The sequence below is a fragment of the Coregonus lavaretus genome (genome assembly GCF_964263955.1).
Source record: "Coregonus lavaretus genome assembly, chromosome: 17".
Classification (NCBI taxonomy): Eukaryota; Metazoa; Chordata; class Actinopteri; order Salmoniformes; family Salmonidae; genus Coregonus; species Coregonus lavaretus.
In genome coordinates this window covers 38,638,299-38,655,649 of record NC_140004.1, presented here as the reverse complement: position 1 = coordinate 38,655,649, position 17,351 = coordinate 38,638,299, and the positions used below count along the sequence as shown (strand labels likewise).

Genomic DNA, 17,351 nt, shown 5'->3' with positions numbered 1-17,351 from the left:
ATGTAACAAATCCATAACCCACTACAGGCTGGCGCTATTCCCCAGCACAACAGCCAATGCATACTTTCATCCTAACCAAAATAAATTATCGTCTTAAAATCGTCCAATTATTCTGTATTTTCCCGCTAACCCATTTCAGTTCGCTATTCAATGTATTTAACTGTTCTCTCTGATTATGCCCTAATTAATAAAACAAATACTTGCTATCGTTGGTCAGCATACGCTTAATGACATTCTTATCATTGTGACACTCTGGCTCCGGGACTTTTGTATTTGAGCCAGGGTGTATTTTGTTATGTTTGGTTGGGTGTTTCTAAGTGTTGTATTTCTAGGTTTGGTCAATGACTCCCAATCGGAGGTAACGAGTGTCAGCTGTCGGCTCGTTATCTCTGATTGGGAGCCATATTTATTTCTGTATGTTTTCCTGTGGGGTTTGTGGGTTTTTGTTCCAAGTTCAGTCATTGTCACTGTCGGACTTCACTTTCGTCTTTTGTTTTGTATTGACGTGCTTTTCTATTAAAGTCATCATGTTCACTCGCAACGCTGCGCCTTGGTCTCCTGTTTTAGACGATCGTGACAGAAAAACCCACCAATCTAGGACCAAGCGGCGTGTCAAGCGGCAACAGGATCCACCTACACAGGATTCATGGACATGGGAGGAGATACTGGATGGAAGGGGTCCTTGGGCACAACCGGGAGAATATCGCCGCCCTCGTGAAGAGCTGGAGGCAGCTAAAGCCGAGAGGAGGCAATATGAGGAGGCAGCACAGAGGCAAGGCTGGAAGCCCGTGAGCACTAGCCAAAAATTTCTTGGGGGGGGCCTTAAAGGGAGTGTGGCGAAGTCAGGTAGGAGACCTGCGCCTACTCCCTGTACTTACCGTGGAGAGCGAGAGTACGGGCAGACACCGTGTTACGCAGTAGAGCGCATGGTGTCTCCTGTACGCGTGCATAGCCCGGTTCGGTACATTCCAGCTCCACGTATCGGCCGGGCTAGATTGAGCGTTGAGCCGGATGTCATGAAGCCGGTCCAACGCATCAGGCCACCAGTGCGTCTCCTCGGGCCGGCTTACATGGCACCAGCCTTACGCATGGTGTCCCCGGTTCGCCTACATAGCCCGGTGCGGGTTATTCCTCCTTCCCGTACTGGTCGGGCGACGGGGAGCATACAACCAGGTAAGGTTGGGCAGGCTCAGTGCTCAAGGGAGCCAGTAAGCCTGCACGGTCCGGTATTTCCGGCGCCACCTCCCCGCTCCAGCCCAGTACCACCAGTGCCTACACCACGCACCAAGCCTCCTGTGTGTCCCCAGAGTCCTGTGCGTCCTGTTGCTGCTCCCCGCACTAGCCCTGAGATGCGTGTCCTCAGCCCGGGACCACCAGTTCCGGCACCACGCACCAGGCCTATAGTGCGTCTCGGCCGGCCAGAGTCTGCCGTCTGCCCAACGGCGCCTGAACTGCCCGTCTGCCCAACGGCGCCTGAACTGCCCGTCTGCCCAACGGCGCTTGAACTGCCCGTCTGCCCAACGGCGCCTGAACTGCCTGTCTGCCCAACGCCATCTGAACTGTCCGTCTGCCAAGCGCTGCATGAACTGCCCGTCTGTACTGAGCCTGCAAAGCCGCCCGTCTGCCAGGATCCGCCAGAGCCGTCCAGCCAGGATCCGCCAGAGCCAGCCAGCCAGGATCCGCCATTGAGTCCGGTGCTGTCCCTTAGCCCGGTGCTGCCCCTTATCCTGGTGCTGCCCCTTAGTCCGGTACTGCCCCTTAGTCCGGTGCTGCCCTTTAGTCCGGTGCCGCCCCTTAATCCAGTGGGGTTTAGTTGGGGGGTGGTCATGTGGAGGAGGCTACGGAAGCGGATAGTGACTAAGGTGGGGTGGGGACCACGACCAGGGCCAGAACCGCCACCGTGGACAGACGCCCACCCAGACCCTCCCCTAGACTGTATGCTGGTGCGCCCGGAGTTCGCACCTTTAGGGGGGGGTACTGTGACACTCTGGCTCCGGGACTTTTGTATTTGAGCCAGGGTGTATTTTGTTATGTTTGGTTGGGTGTTTCTAAGTGTTGTATTTCTAGGTTTGGTCAATGACTCCCAATCGGAGGTAACGAGTGTCAGCTGTCGGCTCGTTATCTCTGATTGGGAGCCATATTTATTTCTGTATGTTTTCCTGTGGGGTTTGTGGGTTTTTGTTCCAAGTTCAGTCATTGTCACTGTCGGACTTCACTTTCGTCTTTTGTTTTGTATTGACGTGCTTTTCTATTAAAGTCATCATGTTCACTCGCAACGCTGCGCCTTGGTCTCCTGTTTTAGGCGATCGTGACAATCATCTGAACTATACTGTCTCTCACCCTCCCCTTGCTCCTTCGGGGAGAGCGCATGGTAACCTTATAACATATTTTCATAGACTTTTCTAGAATACTTCTATTTAAGCTATCTAATTCAATCTTTCACATTTCTCAATCCACATAGTAATTTAGGTATATAGCCCCACTGCGAAAGCTTTGTCTACTGTCCCTACCTGTGTTCGAACCAGGGACATCGCCAGTCACTTCACACCATCTGCGATGCTCTCAAAGTAACTACTCCCAGCTCATAGAGCAAGTGACGTCACCAAATGAAAATCGCAGTAGCTTTCACCTCAGCAAAAAACTCTCTCCTTTTGATTCCCTATTGTATAATTTAGTTTTTCTATTTAACCCATAAACACGCTACAAATAGTCCATTCAACATTACCAAACCAAATACTCCATCGTACCCATTCAATCAACACATCAGCCGTGGAATTTACACTCATAAATGCAGATTGTTACTCCATGCCTTGAAATGATAAATAGATTTCCACTAATAGTACCATTAATGATCTCATCTTACCCTCTGACACAAAATGAAGTTCCCTCACTGTACTACGTTAGCTCTACCATGATAATTAGTTCAATTTAACCCTCTATTTGTTTTGTACTATATTATACATTACGTCTAAAACAACATTACTTAGTTTATTCCACCATCACTGTCATGGGCCTCTCACTCCACCGGGTTACCACCTTAATTTTCTTCCACTCTGCTCACCACTCTCTCTACTCAGCCTAACTAGCTCCACCTGTCCCTGCTCTGCTCTGCTCTAATTACTCTGCCAGCTGCGCTGCATTACCCACTACCTCTCCCAGTATTTAAGGCCCTGTCTTTCAGCTCTCCGGTGTCAGATCGTCTGCAAAGCTCACACCCGGAACCTGTTTGCTCGCGCTTCTGGCTCACCCTGGTTTTGTGACCCCGGACCTGCCTGTTTTTTGGATACTCTTCTGCCTCAGGAGATCCAGACCTGCTTCTGCCATTACGACTCCTGACTACTCTTCAATCCCGGTAACTCTGACCAGCCTTCTGCCTTGCTACTACGTATTTTGGATTTCCCTTGAACTGTACTGCTGCCTGGTTTCATTCCGCCCTGTTGTGTCTGTGTCTCCCCCCCCCAGGACTTCTGGACCACCCACCACCGGCTTCATAGGACGCATCGCTGCCACTGGGGGGGGCACAGACCCAGCGCATTGGACGGGATCCCTGTTACCCCTGGAGCCTTCATTCACTCCCTACTTCCCTTTTCCCCTTAAGTTTAATAAACTTTCTGGTGTGACGCAATTGTGGTCCTCTGGTCGTCTGTCTGAACCGTGACAGTACGATCTGACCATTATGGACTCAGCGCACACTTTCCCCGACATGGAAACCGATGAGCATGAGCAGCAGTTCCAGCAGCAGCAACAACAACTCGCCATGATCATTCAACTCCTCACCAACCTTACCCCAGCCAGTCTGCCCACCAGCCCAGCCCCCGAGTTACCTGCCCCGGTCATTGCAGCCGCTGCTCCGGAACCCAAGATTGGAAACCCCGAGCGGTTCAACGGCGATTCAACCCAGGTCCGGCCATTCCTGACTAGCTGCCGACTTCAGTTCTCCTTGCAGCCAAGGACCTTCGCCACGGAGGGGGCTAAAGTTGGGTATGCCATCACTCACCTGACGGGCCGAGCTCGACTCTGGGGAACAGCAGAGTTCGAACGTCAAACCCCCGCATGTGCAACCTTCGACCTGTTTGCTGAGGAGATGCTGAAGGTGTTTGACCTGGATTCACCCACTGCAGAGGCGTCTCGTGAACTGTTCAGTATTCGACAAGGCAGACGTACAGTCGCAGACCATTCCATCGACTTCCGAACCCTGGCTAGACGAAGTTCTTGGAACACACCATCGTTGGTGGACGCGTTCTTCCATAGTTTGGCTGACTATATCAAGGACGAGTTGGTCTCCCATGAACTGCCTTCCACTCTTGATGAAGCCATCGCACTGACTGTCAGGATCGACAGAAGGATACAGACCCGTCGTCGTGAGAGGGGGCGCCAAGGTCCACCTACTACCGGCATTCGGAGAGATCCGACTGGGCTCCTGTCATCTACTGCCACTCACCCAGGTCAGCTTGATCAGTCTGAGCCTATGGAGATTGGGCGAGCCTCCCTCACTCCTGCAGAGCGCCAGCGCCGCTTCACCTCAAACCTCTGCCTCTATTGTGGAGGTGATGGACATCGTGTGGTAACCTGCCCTTTAAAGGGCCGAAGCTCACCGGGCATAGGGGGAGTCCGGTTGAGTTCAATGACCATCCAGTCCTCCGACCGCAAACCCCTGCTGCAAGTTCACCTCCGCCTCTCTGACTCAACTCACACCCTGGCTGCTCTGGTGGATTCTGGCGCCGAAGCCAACATAATGGACATCAAGCTGGCACGCCAACTGGGACTGGAGAACCTCCGTTTGACACCTCCTATTCCTGCCCGGGCACTGGACGGACACTTACTCGGATCGGTCACTCATGTCACGGCCCCGGTCTCGATGGGTCTGTCCGGAAACCATCAAGAAACTATCCAGTTTCACCTGCTCCCCTCTCCAGGCCAACCCCTCATCCTGGGTTACCCATGGCTCCGCCGGCACAACCCTCAGCTCGACTGGGTGACCGGGGTGATCAGGGAGTGGGGAGAGGACTGCCACCGAACCTGCCTGCTTGCTGCCGCACTACCCCCTCGGCCAGTACCTACTAACTCCGCTCCTGACCTCTCCAATGTCCCAGAATGCTACCATGGTCTCAGAGAGGTGTTTAACAAAGCAAGAGCCACATCTCTGCCCCCTCACCGACCGTACGACTGTGCCATCGACCTCCTCCCTGGAACAGCTCCTCCAAAGGGTCGTCTTTATTCGTTGTCTGCTCCTGAAAGAAGGTCCATGGAGGACTACATCAATGGCTCTCTGTCCGCAGGATTAATCCGTTCATCTTCATCTCCTGCTGGTGCTGGCTTCTTCTTTGTGGGGAAGAAGGACGGATCTCTTCGCCCCTGCATCGACTACAGGGGACTCAACGACATCACAGTGAAAAACCGTTACCCTCTGCCTCTGCTCACCTCTGCTTTTGAGTTGCTCCAGGGAGCCACTGTTTTTACCAAGTTGGATCTCAGAAACGCTTACCACCTAGTGCGGATCCGGGAGGGAGATGAATGGAAAACCGCATTCAATACACCAACAGGCCACTACGAGTATCTGGTTATGCCTTTTGGCCTCACCAATGCTCCTGCTGTGTTCCAGGCTCTAGTGAATGATGTACTGCGGGACATGTTAAACAAGTTTGTCTTCGTTTACCTGGATGACATCTTAATCTACTCCAGAAACCTGTCTGAACACACCCGCCATGTCCAGCAAGTCCTTCATCGTCTTCTGGAGAATTCCCTCTACGCCAAGGCAGAGAAATGTGAGTTTCACGTCAAGACAGTGGCCTTCCTGGGGTACATAGTGGCAGAGGGAAGTATCCAAATGGATCCTGCCAAAGTATCAGCAGTCACTTCATGGCCAGTTCCGGAGAACAGAAAGAAGCTGCAACAGTTTCTGGGGTTTGCTAACTTCTATAGGAAGTTTATCCGGAACTACAGTACCGTTGCTGCCCCTCTCACTGCTCTAACCAGCACCAAGCAACCCTTCACCTGGACCCCAGCAGCCGACAAAGCCTTCAGTACCCTCAAGGTGAGGTTCACCTCCGCTCCCATCCTCCAGATGCCTGATGTGGACCGGCAATTCATTGTGGAGGTGGACGCCTCGGATGTGGGAGTTGGTGCTGTGATTTCTCAGTGGGCTGCGGAGGATAGGAAGCTCCATCCCTGTGCCTTTTTCTCACGTCGGTTGTCCCCCTCTGAGTGCAATTACGACATAGGGAACCGTGAGCTGCTGGCTGTGAAGCTTGCCTTGGAGGAGTGGCGTCACTGGCTGGAGGGGTCCACCATTCCATTTCTCGTTTGGACCGATCATAAGAACTTGGAGTACATCCGCACGGCCAAACGGTTGAACTCCAGGCAGTCCCGCTGGGCCCTGTTCTTCACCAGGTTTAATTTCACTCTGTCATACCGGCCTGGATCACGCAACACCAAGCCAGACGCCCTCTCCCGTCAATTCCAGAAGGATGACACCCCCTCCAAGGACCCTGTGTCGATTCTGCCAAGTCCCTGCATCGTTGCAGCTCTGACCTGGGCTGTTGAGGAACAGGTGCTGGAGGCTCTCCGTAACCAGCCAGGTCCCAGCACTTGCCCAGCTGACCGCCTTTTTGTCCCCGAAGACCTGAGGTCCCAGGTCGTTCAGTGGGGACATGACTCCCGCCTAGCTTGTCACCCTGGCTCCACCCGCACTTACAACCTGCTCGCCCAGAGGTTCTGGTGGCCCTCTCTGAGGAAGGATGTACGGGAATTCGTCCAAGCCTGCCCCATCTGCAACCAACACAAGTCGTCCTGCCAGCCCCCAGCCGGATTGCTGCAGCCCCTGCCTGTGCCCAGACGTCCCTGGTCTCACATCGCCCTTGACTTTGTCACGGGGCTGCCCCCTTCAAGTGGCATGACCGTCATTCTCACCATCGTTGACCGTTTCAGCAAGATGGCACACTTCATTCCCCTCCCCAAGCTCCCAACCGCCAAGGAGACCGCCCAGGTGGTCCTGGAACACGTCTTCCGGATCCACGGACTGCCAAAGGATGTAGTTTCTGACCGTGGTCCACAATTCTCCTCCGCTTTTTGGAAGGAGTTCTGTCACCTGCTGGGAGCCACAGTCAGTCTGACTTCCGGATTCCATCCCCAATCCAATGGGCAGTCAGAGCGGGCTAATCAGGAGCTCGAGAAGGCACTGCGATGCATGACTTCACGCAACCCCCACTCCTGGTCGCAGCAATTGACATGGGTGGAGTACGCACACAATTCTCTGACCTGCTCTGCCATCGGTATGTCCCCTTTCCAATGTGTTTATGGATACCAGCCTCCTCTATTTGCCAGCCAGGAAGAGGAGGTTACTTGCCCATCTGCACTTGCTTTTGCCCGTCGATGTCGCCGCACCTGGTCACAAGCCCGAGCCACACTCCTCAGATCCGTTGCCAGCTACACTACCGGGGCCAACCGTCGGAGAATTCCTGCTCCCACCTACCATGTTGGTCAAAGGGTGTGGTTGTCATCGAAGAACCTGCCACTCAGGGTGGAGTCGCAGAAGCTGGCACCTCGGTTCATTGGCCCATTCCCTATCATAAGAGTGATTAGCCCAACTGCTGTCCGGCTCCAACTGCCTAATTCCCTGAGGGTGCACCCCACTTTCCATGTGTCTAAGATTAAGCCCATCCATGAGAGTCCGCTGGTCCCTGCTGCGCCTGGTCCTCCTCCTCCACGGCTCGTCGATGGTGGTCTGGTTTACACCGTCCGCCGCCTGCTTCGGTCCAGACGGAGGGGTAGGGGTCTCCAGTACCTCATTGACTGGGAGGGCTATGGACCTGAGGAGAGGACCTGGGTGCCAGCTAGTCGGATTGTGGATAGGACTCTCATCACCGCTTTCCACCAACGGCATCCTGATCAACCTGCAATCCGTAGGGGCCGCCCCAGAGGGGTCCCTAACCGTCCGGCCCGCTCGGCTTCCTGTCCTGTGCCTGATCCTGTCTCGGGACCTGTCCCATCTCCCGACCACGGCCCTCCGGCTTCCTCCGAGGATGAGGACGTTCACTCGGACCGTTCGGAGGAGTTCTAGCCCTCCTCCGGCTCCCCTCCTCCCGCCCGGCGTGGTGTTGCTCTTGGGACTTCTGGGGCCGTCCCTTGGGGGGGGGGTTCTGTCATGGGCCTCTCACTCCACCGGGTTACCACCTTAATTTTCTTCCACTCTGCTCACCACTCTCTCTACTCAGCCTAACTAGCTCCACCTGTCCCTGCTCTGCTCTGCTCTAATTACTCTGCCAGCTGCGCTGCATTACCCACTACCTCTCCCAGTATTTAAGGCCCTGTCTTTCAGCTCTCCGGTGTCAGATCGTCTGCAAAGCTCACACCCGGAACCTGTTTGCTCGCGCTTCTGGCTCACCCTGGTTTTGTGACCCCGGACCTGCCTGTTTTTTGGATACTCTTCTGCCTCAGGAGATCCAGACCTGCTTCTGCCATTACGACTCCTGACTACTCTTCAATCCCGGTAACTCTGACCAGCCTTCTGCCTTGCTACTACGTATTTTGGATTTCCCTTGAACTGTACTGCTGCCTGGTTTCATTCCGCCCTGTTGTGTCTGTGTCTCCCCCCCCCAGGACTTCTGGACCACCCACCACCGGCTTCATAGGACGCATCGCTGCCACTGGGGGGGGCACAGACCCAGCGCATTGGACGGGATCCCTGTTACCCCTGGAGCCTTCATTCACTCCCTACTTCCCTTTTCCCCTTAAGTTTAATAAACTTTCTGGTGTGACGCAATTGTGGTCCTCTGGTCGTCTGTCTGAACCGTGACAATCACATTATCCAACAACGCCACAATCTTAAACTCATATGGGGCGGCTGGCAGTTTAGTGACCAATAGCGCCGCGCCAACAACCGAGAGGTCGCCGGTTACAATCCCCGAGCCGACCAGGCGAAAAATCTGCCGATGTGCCCTCGAGCAAGGCACTCAACCCCAATTGCTCCCATAAATCGCTCTAGACAAGAGCGTCTGCCAAATTACCAAAAACGCAAATGTAAATATTCTCTACTTTCTCACCCAACGCACGTCTACGCTCGGTGAGCAAGTTTAGAACACTCTCTCGTCAGATACCCACATGCGTTCCCAGCCATCTCCCAGTCTTTTCATGGCTCCAAAAGCCACACTTTCGCTCTCTCCAGCCCCTCCCCTCGCAACTCTACCTTTTTGAGGAGCTGTGAGGAGCTGCTTCTCGTCCCAGCGCGCCTCCAATATTCCGCCGTTACTCAAAGTACTCCAGTCCATTTATTTAAATCAAATAATTCCCACCTAATTAGTTAAAGTTGGTGCACGTTTATAAACCGAATTATTTCGGTCTAATTGTTTAACCAGTATTTTGCACGGTCAAACATCAAACGTTAAATCAAATAATAAACCAAATAGCCCAAACCAAGCACCTAAAACCAGTATTATTCTATGTCAAACATCAAACCTCAAATCAAATACTAAACCGAATTGTTTCGACACAACTATTCAAAAGCAGTATTATGCTATTTCAAACACCAAACGTTATATTTCAAATGTATCAGTTCAAACGTTTTAGTTCAGTCACACAATTCATCACTTTAGCTTTATGTTCCCAATTGTTTTTAACGGGTTATATGGTTTAAGCAACCACAAATCCAACAGTTATTCCCAAATTATACAGTTTGGACAGCCACAGACGTCTTATGATTCCCAATTTGTTTTCTATCAAGGTATACAGGTTTATCATTCACACTTTCATGCATACGACAACACTCGCACTGTTTAACTTTTTATAGTACCTCCTATGGGTGTCTTTTGTTAACGTTTGCACAATTTAAACCTTATTTCCTATTTGTAATTCTCATAATTTACTGTTTTAAAATATTCTTTGTATTCACAGCCAAAAATGGTACACAGTTAAGCGTAGTATACAGTTATCACACAGCAAAAATAGTACACAGTTATCGCCCTCACTCACAATACACAGTCATAATCCTATCATACAGTCAAATATGTCACACAGTCATAAATGACACCCATGTTCCACACACAATCTATTTGGGCACACAGCCTCTTCTACTATCTTTAAAAAATACTCAGCTGAACCTAGCCATATCCTCGAAGTTATGGACCTTGCCAGTCGCTAGTATTTATCTAAAATTTTCCGAACCTAGCCGTATCTCGTAGTTACGGACCTTGCCGGTGTAATTCTTCGAACCTAGCCGTACTGTCGTAGTTACGAACCTTGCCGATAGCAATTACTTAAACCAATTATTCCCTATATCTTCCGAACCTTAGCCGTATGTCGCAATTACGGACCTTGCCGGTAGATGTCAGCATTGTCTCCTGAACCTAGCCGTCTCTTAGCGGACCTTGCCGGTAGAATCAACACTCTCTGGTACCATGGTTTTTTAAACATCACATTTAGCAAAGGTTTGCATGTCACAATATTGTGCTTATCTACTCATAATAATTTCATAATTTAGTTCACTTACATCAGACAGGTGTTTCACAAAATTAATTTGGATAAAGCCAATGTGCAGATCTTTGGTTATTTAACAACAGGTATCTGCTTACCTTTTTAGAAGCCCGGGCAGTTTGTGAAACACACGGTTCGATTAAAGAGTTGACCAAAAGGGCCGGACAGTATCCAGCGAAGTCCCTTCTACCAGACCGCGTCGGGGTCACCAATTGTCAAAGTCGCGTCAATTCAAATCTGGTATCAGGAACAAAAGAGGTCAACACGACTTCTAAGGTATACTAGTTATTTTAATTAATGCAAAAACCTTCAATGGTAAATATGATGTTTCGTATATACGGGCTCTCTGAGATGTCTCGCAGAACACCCCAGACAACTAACACATTGTTCCAGAAACAATACCCAAATACTCTGACAGAGGGAGTTTCCCACTTCTCTGCTGGCCAATTAGAGTAAAGACTTGAGCGTGGTTTAAACTTTCTCAGCCAATCCGTTGATTCAGGGGTTGCTCTCATCTCCTCGGCACCATTTGTTACACACTTCAGCCAGGCACAAGATTATCATAACAACCTATCATAGTGAGAAGAGCCAGCTCCCTTAGACATCATTCCTATGTCAAAGGAAGGCTCACAGATCACAAATAACTATTATAGTCTAGCATTTGAAGACACAATCCTTATCTTATTTTTACCCCCTAAAGCAGCTCTTCACATCAATCACAGCCTTGCCAGGTGTCACAGCCTACATTAGCCCAGTCAAGACTGCATTCTTTCTAAGTTAGTCATCCCATCAATTTAGGAGAATAATAAATCCCCAATAACATGTAGGCACATTTGCTATTTAACGCAACAGTTTTTGTGCCAAAACTATAGGTAGAGTCGAAAATGCAATGGAAACACATGTAATTTTAGATTTTTATTCGGTACATGAAAACGTAAGCGAAAGAGTACATTTCGTATTCATACGTCATCACGCACAAATCCGTTTGGCGGAAACACCACTTCTGGGGAAATGCTCATATTTTCTGCATGCGGATTTTAGAATATTCGCATGAAACCTGCTGCAGATAATAAAATTAACACGTTCACCACGTGAATGAATAATCATAGCGTCACGTGACAGTGTTTTAGTCATGGCCGACGACTGCAGACGACAGGGGTTCGAACTGGAGAGAAGGATCTTTGAGTTGGACAGTAAGTGCGCAAGCCTCAGAACCGAGAAACAAGGTAGGTGTGCACTGTTATAACAATCATTTGTAAAGAAAGGTAGCTAATGTCACTTCAATGTGTTCAGTTGAAAGCTCTTCTCAGCTGGCTTATTTAGCTAGCTACGTTAGCGACCATAACACCATAAATACTTTATGATAACACCAGACCAAGGTAGCTAAACTAGCTAGTTTGTCAAAGTTGCAACAACAGTATTAAACTATATCACTCATCGCATACATTCGCTAGCTAGTTAGGTTTGCTTGAGAACGTAGCTAACGTTTACATTATTAGCTACGTTAGCTAGTTAGCGTTAGCGAGCTAACTTGATACCTAGCTAGTTAGCTAATTATTTTTGTTTTACATTTTGTTTGTTTATTTCACTTGCTTTGGCGATGTAAACATGTTTCCCATGTCAATAAAGGCCATTTGAATCGAACTGAATTAATTGATGTGGTACTGTAACGTTAGCTAGGGAGCAGATAGCTAGCCAACTAATGTGTCGACAAAGATGCTGAGCTAGGGGTATTGATCCGTTACTTTTCAAAACATTCAATGCATAATGTTATTGCAGATTGCTTGACCAATGTATCTAGGCTATTCTGGGATCCTGATTTCTTGGATTTATTAGCTAGGTAGCTAAATGTATTCCACTTTGTGTAAGTTCTTTGCTTACTGGCCAACTATTCTCTTCCAGTGAACTTGATTTTGTCAACTCTAGTCTAGACCAATAAAACTGTGTACTATGGTGGCCGGAGGACATAGCTAGGTTATCTTCTTTACTGACTAACTCAAAGGGCAGCTCCTTACATTTTATGCCATTATCATGCCACTGTGAAAGACATTGTCACAATGACATAGAAATCTAGTCTCGTGTAGCTCAGTTGGTAGAGCATGGCGTTTGCAACGCCAGGGTAGTGGGTTCATTTCCCACAGGGGACCAGTATGAGAAGAAAAAAAATGTATGCACTCACTAACTGTAAGTCGCTCTGGATAAGAGCGTCTGCTAAATGACTAAAATGTAAATGAACAGTGTGTTTAAACTAACACCTGAAATTATACATTAAACTCTGTAAGCATGAGATGTACTGTTTGGACATAAAGTTAGACCTGTAATACATATTTAACAACTTTATTTTCTCCTAGATGATGACTATTTACAGAATGCTTCTGCGATACTAGACAAGTTGAAAAGCTTTTACAGACAAGGGGGGGAGAGTAACAGTCTGCCTAAACTGCTTCAGGATTACACTCAGGTATTGCAGTTCATTAAATGTTACTGTTCTAGCTAGAGTCTAGACAAAATGTTTTAGGCTAGGTGTGAATTCAAATATGTTACCATACCATCCAAGTTCCCTTCATCTCTGATAATCCTGTTCAGTCAGGTAGGCAGGCAATTGGCCTACTGAATGTAAACGGTAGACTTCATGTGTTCAGGCCTTGTTAGTTGCAAATAGGTAGCCTCATAGAACCAAACAGATTGTTGTTTTGGTGAGATATGGCATGCCCAGGCTGGTTCACGAGGCAAGCAAATTCCCCACATGTCTATTTTATGTTCTAGTAGTTCTTCCACCTGCTGTTCGAAATAGGATAACAGTACTCTATTTTGTTAAAAGTCGTAATTGTCATCCAATGACATGAGCCTGAAGGTGTGAAAGAGCAGACACACTTGTTGTCCTTCCTTGATGCGGGAACCTTCAACTGACCAGTATCCTCGTTGTGACTGGCTCTGTTCACAAATTAAATGCACCCTTCCTCATGTCCTTGAAGTAGCCCAATCACTGATCTGTTAGTGAATGGAATGTTTGTTCATCCTTTCACCTGTCAGACCATAGAAAATCAGTGATTACTTTCAAAAGACGAAATGACACAATGATGCACTTTAAAAAGAGGGGAACTAGTCCACAAATGTGGAACTCTAGAAGAGTTCAAAAGATTTGAATTCCAACTTCAAAGTGCAGTGCTGATGCTAAACCCAGTGACTTGTTGACGACATTGACATAACTCCCAACCCACGGTCTGTCTGAGTTATCCGCATCATCCCCACCCACCATAGCAGAGTTGTAGACAGGCTGTTGGAGAGACAAAGACATTTGCCTTCTTGAAGGGAGTTGGCCAACAGCCTGTGGACAAATCTAGCCTGTGGAAGAAGTCTGCAATTCACCTGCATTAGAGTTGAAGTTCGGCCGACCATGTGACTCTTGTCATAAATGTTAGCCAAAGAGCATGGCTGAATGGGTTAATTGCAAAAACTATATTATTGTTTAATCATATTTATTTGTGTTAAAGGTCCAATGCAGCAGTTTATTTTTTTAAATCTCAATATCAATTAATTTCTGGGTAACAATTAAGTACCTTACTGTGAAGGTTTTTTTCTTATTAAAATGGTTTTAAAAAATGAACAAATAGCTTCTTAGCCAAGAGCAATTTTCTAGGACTGTCTGAGTGGTAAGGGGAAAGCAAGCTGTTGGCAGAGAGGTTTGGAACTTTCTTATTGGTCTATTAACTAATTTACCGCATGGTGATGTCACCAGGCAGGCCAAAACTCCATCCCACCAAAACCGGCTGGAATTTCAGGCAGTCTTTTCAAAGAGCTCTTACACTTAAAGGGAATTATCATCATTTTCACAGTATTATTCCAACCTCATATTGTGGAAATGTATATAAAACACAGGAAAATCAAAATGTTTGACTGCACTGGGTCTTTTAAAGTAAAGAATGACACTAAAGTAAGTGTGTGTGTGTGTGTGTGTGTGTGTAGGTGATCCTGGACATCACGTTCTATGAGGAGAACAAGCTGGTGGACCAGGAGTTCCCGGAGGACTGCTCGCCCTTTAAGATCCAACAGCTGCTGCAGGACCTCACAGAGCCAGAGGTGCTGGCCGGGAGGCTGTTCCCGGCCCAAGAGGTGTGCGTGCCTGCGTGCAAGAGATATTCAGCCTGCTCTTAAAGGGCAATGCATGTGCATAGGACCTCATACCCTATGCACTGAGTATTTTGTTCACTACAAGAAAATAACAGCAAATTTACATACCACACACACCAATGGAGTCTGCTGTGGGGCGGACGGCTCATAATAATGTCTGGAACGGAGCAAATGGAATGGTATCATACACATGGAAACCATCCGTTTGCTGTATTTGATACCATTCCACTTATTTAGCGCCAACCATTACCACGAGCCCGTCCTCCCCAATTAAGGTGCCACCAACTTCCGGTGACACACACTATTGTTTAGTGACAGCTGTCCCTGTTCCAGGTGCAGTCAGTGCTGGGGCTAGAGGTGTTAGAGTGCCTCTACTGGAGACGTGGAGCACTGCTTTACATGTACTGCCACACCCTCCACCAACGCAAGCAGTGGATCAAGAAGAACAAGGCCACTTTCCTCAAGGTAGGGCCATCTAACTTTATATAGAAGTCCTAACTTGAATTGCAGTGCACCTGCTACTATCAGAGTTGGATTCCTTACGCCTGTTGTTCATGCGGAGTGTTGTTGTTGTGTCTGTCTTGTGTCAGTGTCTTCAGGAGGGGGTGCGCTACCTGATGAGGATGCTGCAGGTGAGGAACTCTGTGAAGCTCAATGACGGGGTGGTGTTTCACGACTCTGCTACCGCCAACTTCCTGGCTGAAGGTAAACACAGGACCGCTATAATGTTATACATGTGTTTTGTTGTGGCCTGTTTATTTTGTCAATGTTACATGCTTGTTTTGACATTATCAAGACAACCTTTTTCTTCACTTTCTTCATTTCTCGTAAAGGGATGAAAAAACACATCTGGTTATTTATCTGTTTTTATTTATTTTCCAACAGGCATCTTCTCAGACACCCACCTGTTGACGATGATGTACATCGGGGAGATGTGTTTCTGGGCTGTGAAGTACGAGGACTGCAGCGTGGATTCCACGGAACGCAAAGAGGACCGGCTTCACTTCCGGGACATTGGGACGCAGATCCTGCACAAATACGTGCTGGCCTGTGACGGCCCTCTTCAGGGCCAGGGCTGGAACACTGAGAATGCCAAGGAAATTCTTAGTATCTTACAGTGAACCAGGGAGGGCTATGGGTACAAGTTTCCCTTAGGCACTGATCTAGGATCAGATAATCAAACCCTGAATTGTAATGCTAAGCATTAAGGGAGAGGGAATCTGACGGATCAGTTTCTAGGGTCAACTTTTTCCCGTTCTGAAAGGCTCCGGCTGACTGAGGGGGTGAAGGTTGGGGCAAGGGTAGGTGAAGAATGAGGGGCTAGGGTAGGTGAAGAATGAGGGGCTAGGGTAGGGAGGGATGTTAATTAAATTTGAGTCTCCCCGTTCCCTGCAAGAAGCACTTATCTTCCAGATTTCAGACTGTTGGTTGGGCATGTGTTTTGCTCTGAGAATGTGGTAGAATAATAATTATATTAAAATAAGATTATTAACTAAACTAAAAACTAAAAAAATTGTTTGAAGATGAATGATAATATAGCTTGTAATGAAACATTGCACAGCAACTGTTTTTATTTATTGTTTTAATTATTATTATTTTGTTATGTTTTTTTTAAATTAATTGCATTTATATATAAATATATATGGGGGGGAAAAAGTTAAGATGGGGAATACACAGAGTTGGTGACTGAAGTATTCATGACCATTTTTGAGTATGTACAGTTTTTTGTTTGAAACATCAGCTTTGTAATATGCCACCTCTTTTTCTCACTTATTTAAAAAAAAAAAAAACACTGACAAGGAGTAATGTCCCAGTGACAGGAACTTAGATCTTTTGATAGTGTGCATTTAAATGCAGATTCTCTGTTCTTTTTGGAAGAAAAAAAAACATTTCATTTGTTATTTTTATGTCATCATTGAAAATAAATATATGTTGGTTTAAAATGAGTTGTAAAATGTTTTGCACAGTAATACAACTACAATAACCACAATGCACCTCTTCCACGGCAATGTAGTGAGTGGTGAACTCTTGTAAGCTCAGTCAGTGGTAACCATAGAGAATGATAGAGGCCGTTTTAGCATGGGCAGTGTCATTGAGGGCTTCCACCATTTTAAAGTAGTCAACTGGGTGGGGATTCCTATGGGTTGTAGCTTCAATGGCACTGCCCATGCTGTCACAGACACTATAATGGCACAGCTATAAAGATGAGTCTTCTCTATGGTTGTAACAAAAAATGTCACATTTGCTTTCAACTTCCCTTTCATAGTAGTGATTTGAGCTTTGAGAAGTAATGTTTAGCACATTGAGGATAGCTCGGATGCCTTATTGATGTCAGGGAAAGGTCAGAGGAAGGAGTCTAGTTATACGAAGTCTCAGACAGTTCAGAGAGGAGGTACTTCAGTGGGAAAACAAATGATAAGGAGCATCCATACACTGGCTTGTGAAAGTATTCACCACGCTTGGCATTTTTCCTATTTTGTTGCCTTACAACCTGGAATTAAAATGGATTTTTTGGGGGGGTTTGTATCATTTGATTTACACAACATGCCTGCCGCTTTGAAGAGTAGTCCCCTGTAGCTCAGTTGGTAGAGCATGGCGCTTGCAACGGCAGGGTTGTGGGTTCATTTCCCACGGGGGGCCAGTATTAAAATGTATGCACTCACTAACTGTAAGTCGCTCTGGATAAGAGCGTCTGCTAAATGACTAAAATGTAAGATGCAAAATATTTTTTGTGTGTGAAACAAACAAGAAAT

General features: G+C 47.7%; 1 protein-coding gene across 2 annotated transcripts; it reads left to right on the top strand.

Moving 5' to 3' along the window:
- Positions 1 to 11,462: 11,462 nt before the first annotated feature.
- On the top strand, positions 11,463 to 16,535 carry LOC311144524 (RAB7A-interacting MON1-CCZ1 complex subunit 1-like). 2 transcript variants are annotated; one of them, XM_084180551.1, is made up of 6 exons: positions 11,463 to 11,693; positions 12,819 to 12,928; positions 14,434 to 14,580; positions 14,938 to 15,063; positions 15,189 to 15,303; positions 15,484 to 16,535. In XM_084180551.1, exons 1-6 carry the CDS (start codon positions 11,600 to 11,602, stop codon positions 15,717 to 15,719), a joined length of 828 nt encoding a protein of 275 aa, XP_084036677.1. In that variant the 5' UTR covers positions 11,463 to 11,599; the 3' UTR covers positions 15,720 to 16,535. The 2 variants fall into 2 exon arrangements, with proteins under 2 accessions (XP_084036677.1, XP_084036676.1); XM_084180550.1 differs by having other exon boundaries at positions 14,932 to 15,063.
- Positions 16,536 to 17,351: the final 816 nt, after the last annotated feature.

Bases quoted from the DNA above. Each gene is read 5' to 3' on its own strand.
- LOC311144524 (XM_084180550.1), top strand. From the start codon at position 11,600: ATGGCCGACGACTGCAGACGACAGGGGTTCGAACTGGAGAGAAGGATC. The intron at 14,581-14,931 runs GTGTGCGTGCCT...TCCCTGTTCCAG, and splicing joins GGCTGTTCCCGGCCCAAGAG to GTGCAGTCAGTGCTGGGGCT. The intron at 15,304-15,483 runs GTAAACACAGGA...ATTTTCCAACAG, and splicing joins CGCCAACTTCCTGGCTGAAG to GCATCTTCTCAGACACCCAC.